At 40.2% G+C, this 5775-nt stretch overlaps 2 protein-coding genes and 1 pseudogene across 2 annotated transcripts; 2 read left to right on the top strand and 1 right to left on the bottom strand.

Annotated features, from left to right (window-relative positions):
* On the top strand, positions 1-5191 carry LOC137728763 (amino-acid permease BAT1-like). The gene is made up of 7 exons (XM_068467523.1): positions 1-138; positions 291-470; positions 558-677; positions 766-957; positions 3821-4126; positions 4440-4622; positions 4700-5191. Exons 1-7 carry the CDS (start codon positions 55-57, stop codon positions 5189-5191), a joined length of 1557 nt encoding a protein of 518 aa, XP_068323624.1. The 5' UTR covers positions 1-54.
* LOC137728773 (B3 domain-containing protein REM8-like) lies at positions 910-2960 on the bottom strand. The gene is made up of 3 exons (XM_068467534.1): positions 2667-2960; positions 1680-1994; positions 910-1444 (listed from the first exon to the last, which is right to left on the bottom strand). Exons 1-3 carry the CDS (start codon positions 2733-2735, stop codon positions 1151-1153), a joined length of 678 nt encoding a protein of 225 aa, XP_068323635.1. The 5' UTR covers positions 2736-2960; the 3' UTR covers positions 910-1150.
* Positions 2459-2554, top strand: LOC137720558 (U6 spliceosomal RNA; annotated as a pseudogene).
* Positions 5192-5775: the final 584 nt, after the last annotated feature.

Raw genomic sequence — 5775 nt, 5'->3', positions numbered from 1 at the left:
GACTTTGGAAATTCTTAATCTTACGTTCGAACTTACTTTTCGCCGGAAACCATAATGAATCACCAAGCTTTGGAAATGGATTCCGGCGAAAAGCGGCTCAATGAGCTGGGATACAAGCAAGAACTCAGAAGGGAAATGGTTCTCTCTCCCTCTCTCTCTCTCTCTCTCTCTCTATTTGTTGTTCTCTTCCTAGCCGTAGCTGGGTGTTAGCTTCTTTCATGTTCATAAACTTTCTTGCAACCATGTTGAGAGAGGTTGAAATCTAATGTTTTTCACTTGGTTTTCTACAGTCATTGTTCAAGACGATGGCAATAACATTTTCGTGCATGTCGGTGTTCACTGGTACGCCTCTCTACGGCCAAAGTCTGCGCTATGCTGGTCCGGCACCCTTAATATGGGGTTGGATTGTTGTCACATTCTTCACATGGTTTGTCGGAATTGCCATGGCTGAGATATGCTCCTCTTTTCCGGTACGCGGTGCTTTTTTTCCCTTTCTTTTTCCTATGGATTTGTAAGCAACATCTGACATGATCTTGGTTGCTTTAAACATTGATCAGACCACAGGTTCTCTTTATTTTTGGGCTGCTCATCTGGCCGGACCCATGTGGGGGCCATTCGCGTCGTGGTGCTGCGCTTGGCTTGAAACCATCGGTCTTGTTTCCGCAATAGGTGCTCAGGTATAGCCACTTCCTCTGCATCAAGTGACTTTGAATCAAAGAGACTAACATGTCTTCTTGAATGCCTTTTATTTTCTTTCCCCTTTAGGCATATTCCGCATCACAAGCGTTGCAGATGGTCATTCTTTTAGCCACGGGGACGAACAAGGGCGGAGGCTATTTTGCATCGAGGGGTGTATTCCTGTGCATGTATATCGGTCTGACCATCATATGGGCAGTGCTCAATACATTTGCATTACAAGTGATAGCATTTCTCAACATAATTTCGATATGGTGGCAGGTGAGCCCTTCCAACTCCTTTGTTTTTGCATGTAAGATTCAATTGCAACATCAAGATAAAAGTAGCTAGTTATCAATCTGATACCTTAACCCAAATCTAATACAACTTACAGTATTAGGGGCATCTAAATGTTAGTTCACATTGTTCAAAATCTAAAAACAATCAATGAAGCTAACAATTGACTTGGAACTGCCTACAATCCAAAGCGGAATATCTTGACATTCATAATGACGGGTTTTGATCTTGACCTTGGCACCCGAATGAGCTCAAAGATGCAAACATCTGCGTCCTTCAGTTTGTTGGCTTTGTAAAACTCAATCCACCCTTTACTTTTTAAATACATACGACAACTCCTAGCAACTTCAAGTTTCTCTTTATCTTTCACAATTCCTATGTCCATTGGCCATGCTTTTCCAAACGGATCTTTAACACGCATGCAGGATTTGTCAAGAATGCCAGTTGATCTTGCGAAGTCAAGGGGGATTGTCTGTCATAAACAATCACAAGTTAGACGGATTTTCCCCTAAACAAAATATCTTCAACATGCTAAGTTGCTATCCAATGTTTAGTTGTAAGGATTGCAACTCAACCTGAACAAGCAATCTAATATGACACCTTCCACTAGGTTCAAGAATACTGTGAAAACAACTTCAGAAAATTGCGGACATAACAGCATGAGTCAAGAAGACTTGATATGGAGAAAGAGAAGATAGAAAACTTACCGCGCTAGGACATTTGACGTTCCAATGAGTTTTTGCCATGATTAACCTGAAGGAGGGAGGAGGAAACTTTTTCTCACAACCTAGTGGCTCATAGACTTTCACGTTAAAGACCATGTTGCCTTTGTGTTCAAAGACTAGGAACTCTCCAACTTCCAGGCTATGATTCTTCACAACTTCCTTCCAACCTTGTTTAAAACAAAACACTCCATCGCAAGTCCTACGAACTTTAACATCCCAGGATCCTTGACAGCTCTTAATAAGTGCTTTATCCAATTTCTTTTCGCCGAGGCTTCTAGTAAAGGCTATTGGAATTGCCTGTTCATATGCATAACAAAAAATCAACCCACATTTCCTAATCACTCAATTTGACCGGAAAACTCAGAAAAATTGACATGTATGTTTGCATGTGTACACCTACAGTTAGATTTTATTGGATGTCCAAATGCAAGGATCAAATCGTTAAGTAAGCAGTCGAAAATGGTATGCACCATCCAAAAGCTACAAGTATTTTCTTTGAACAAATATCCTTTTCGAAAACTGTCGGGTACCCAAGTATCTTTTTCAAAAGCAGAGCATGTGAAGTTAATCAAGAATTAACGAAAATGTGTTGCAAACCCTGCAAAATCATTCAGATGTTCATGTGGCTCACAAATATCAAAGTTTCAGCTCAGATTAGGTACCACATTGCCCATCTTCCTTTAAAGGTCTAGTTTTTTATTTCTCAAAAATCTTGCTTTCTTGAAAAGAAATCTCCAAACAGATAGAAAATGAAAAACCATGTGCTTTCGGGTACATCCCATAAAAATGGAAAGACAAACAGAAGATTAGCATGACCCCTGCGCAACGTTTATGTTCATTAGGTGCCCCAAATAAAGTGGTATGTGCTCTCGAAAAACACATTTCAAAATAACTCAGAAATATGCGAGTGAGTGTGTGTGCGTGTGTAGAGAGACACATAGAGAGAGAAGGGGAGAGGGAGAAGCATACCATTCCATTTTGGAAGCCAGGCGTCAAAGGCTTGAAAAACTTTCTGGGAAAAGGAGGTGACCTGGCCATGAATCTCGACCAATCTGCCAAGTGCAGATAGAAGAAATGTGAAGAAAAGAAGAGAAATTTAGAGGGGAGGTGAAAAGTTAGGGTTTTTTTGGTTTTGCGAGCTGCGGCGGAGGAGGAGAATAGTGTTGAATATATAGGTTGAAGGGACAGTACATAGGAAGTGGCCAACGCAGCAGTGGGTGGCAGAAAAGGGGTGGCGAATCCAGGAATGCCATTGGCTGGAGGTCGTACGGCGAGTTCGTACTCTGCAGAAACGCCGCCTGAAACTATTGCATCACCCAGCCTCGCTGCTAATTTGAAAGAAGTCCCGTGACAAGGAGAAATTTTTCCAAGTGCCGGGTACACATGACACTTGGTGTTCCCCACCTATTAGCATTTGACATCTTGGATATTCTTCAATCTTATTTTTCAATAAATAAATAAAACTAAATGCTAATAGGTGAGGGAACACCAAATGTCATGTGTACCCGGCACTTGGAAAAATTTCTCCGTGACAAGAATGTGGTTTAAATTCACTTTGGCCATGAATCGAACCTAAAACCTCTTATTTACAAGTGAAAATGAATACGATTGTCATAAATAATTTAGTATCAAGACATATACATTCCTTAGATCTAGACGTGACCACCAGCCCTTAACACATTTATATATTTACTCGCATTCTTCATCGCACTAACTTGACACACCTAAACGAATTATATAGACATAATAGATCTTGAAACCCTTGGCTTTGGTTGCCACCTTTGTACTTTCACAAGGTGATTTGTTATCCGCATGTTGCGTGCGGGGCATGCTCTACTAACCTGAGGTTTTAAGACGTGCTTAATTTGACCTAAATAAGAGGTGATAATGAATCTCTTATCCACTTAACTTATCTTTTCTATATATTTAATTACAAGTCCATACTACCAGGCTCAGTGATTTCATCACCACTTGAGATATGTTTTGTATTTTTTAGACCAACAATTTATGATGTGCTCTCATTTTCTATAGTGTTACACTCTATTGCATTTGTCTCATCTATTATTCATACATGTACTAATCTGGTTTAACAACTACTAATTAACCTAACTGAAATTATACAGCTAATTGGTGGATTGTTAATAATCATAATGCTACCTCTGGTGGCACAGCCAACACAGACAGCTTCCTACGTCTTCACACATTTCGAAACATCTCCAGAGACAACTGGAGTTTCCAGCATACCTTATGCGGTGATTTTATCAGTGCTTCTTAGCAACTACTGTTTATATGGTTATGATGCAGCCGCTCATCTCACTGAGGAGACAAAAGGTGCAGATAGGACTGGTCCTATTGCCATTCTCTCTAGTATTGGCCTTGTATCAGTATTTGGTTGGGCTTATTACTTGGCTCTCACTTTCAGCATCATGGTAAGCGGTTTTCACACGCCTATTTTAATTATTATATGCATTCTAAACTGAATATTTTACTATTTCTTATTCACTCACAGTTGAAAATTACTAGTGCTGTGTTTTGGTCAAGCTAAAGACGTTATAACTGAAAGGAAATGATAAGCACACTTTTCAAATTTCTCACATTATCCTGTTTAATCTTGTTCTTTCGCTTGATTTATTTAATCTGACAGCTAAAAATAAAGAAGGAAGTGTGAGAAGCTAACAAATGTGTGTAAAAATTGTCTCCAGTAACTATTGGATGCTTATTAAGGTTAAATTTTTAATGCAGGACTTGGAGTATTTATACCGGGAGGACAATGAGACTGGTGGTGCACTTGTACCAGCACAGATAATATATGATGCATTCTATGGGAGGTTTCAAAGTTCAACTGGAGCTGTTCTTTTCATGATTATCATATGGGGTTCCTTCTTCTTCTGTGGACTATCTGTAACCACAACGGCCGCCAGAGCAGTAAGAAAATCCGAAACTCTTAATCCTGCATTTCTATATCCTGAAGCATCAAGTTAACTTTGTTTCTTCACTCCAAGGTTTACGCTGTATCAAGAGATAAATGCATCCCATTTTCGCCAATCTGGAGGAAAGTGCATCCAACGAGCAAGGTTCCAATAAACGCGGTGTGGCTTTGCACAGCAATCACTTTGCTGCTGGGATTACCGATCCTGAAACTTGACGTGGTGTTCACCGCCATTCTTTCTGTCAGTACAGTTGGTTGGGTGGGCAGCTACGCTGTGCCAATTTTCGCAAGGCTGGTGATGGCCGAAGAGAGCTTCAAACCGGGACCATTTTATTTGGGGAGAGCAAGAAGGCCAGTTTGCTTTGTGGCTATCCTTTGGATATGCTATACATGCTCAATATTTCTTTTGCCAACTTCTTACCCTCTTAGAGTGAGAACATTCAACTATGCACCAATAGCTCTTGGTGCTGCTTTGGCTCTGGTAATGCTTTGGTGGGTTTTGGATGCAAGGAAATGGTACAAAGGACCGGTAAGAAACATTGATGTACAAAATGGACACCATTAAAATGAAATTGTTTTTGCGTCACGATGAGATAAAAGTAGCTCTGTTTCGATTTCTGGGGGAGAGAAGGAGTTTTCTGGTTAGTACATGAGAAAGTTCATCGGATTGACATCTCGCACTGACACTGGACCAAGGTTCTAAAAAACGCTAGACGCTAGTCGGGTGGCAGGTTAGGCAGGGCCTTAGGCGGACTAGGCAATTTAAGTAAATTTATTCTATATTGTGTAAATAAGTGCCTATTTATACTTAAAAATACATAATTGTATTGTGATACATGATTGCAAAATAAAATGACATACAGATTATAAAATATTAGAACATATGTAAACATGGGTAACAAGCATATAGTTAATGTTCATCTAAGTATTTAACAAGTCTCTACATTTTATTGACGAATTAAAATGTAAAATGAAAGTTATTGGTTTTTTATTTAAGTGAGATTCACGACCTAAGCAGGTGCCTAGGCAGGTTTAGGCAGGCTAGTCAGATGCCTAATGAAGTCTAGGCACACTTTCTTAATTTTCAAATGCCTAGAGACTAATCGCGGGCGCGGGGGGGGGGGGGGGGGGGTGTGTGACCAGCCGCCT

The sequence above is a fragment of the Pyrus communis genome, chromosome 1 (assembly GCF_963583255.1).
Source record: "Pyrus communis chromosome 1, drPyrComm1.1, whole genome shotgun sequence".
NCBI lineage: Eukaryota > Viridiplantae > Streptophyta > Magnoliopsida > Rosales > Rosaceae > Pyrus > Pyrus communis.
This window is presented reverse-complemented; position numbering and strand designations above follow the sequence as displayed.

Bases quoted from the DNA above. Each gene is read 5' to 3' on its own strand.
- LOC137728773 (XM_068467534.1), bottom strand. From the start codon at position 2,735: ATGGCCAGGTCACCTCCTTTTCCCAGAAAGTTTTTCAAGCCTTTGACG. The intron at 1,995-2,666 runs GTATGCTTCTCC...GCATATGAACAG, and splicing joins CTGGCTTCCAAAATGGAATG to GCAATTCCAATAGCCTTTAC. The intron at 1,445-1,679 runs GTAAGTTTTCTA...TGTTTATGACAG, and splicing joins ACGTCAAATGTCCTAGCGCG to ACAATCCCCCTTGACTTCGC.
- LOC137728763 (XM_068467523.1), top strand. From the start codon at position 55: ATGAATCACCAAGCTTTGGAAATGGATTCCGGCGAAAAGCGGCTCAAT. The intron at 139-290 runs GTTCTCTCTCCC...GGTTTTCTACAG, and splicing joins AAGAACTCAGAAGGGAAATG to TCATTGTTCAAGACGATGGC. The intron at 471-557 runs GTACGCGGTGCT...AACATTGATCAG, and splicing joins AGATATGCTCCTCTTTTCCG to ACCACAGGTTCTCTTTATTT.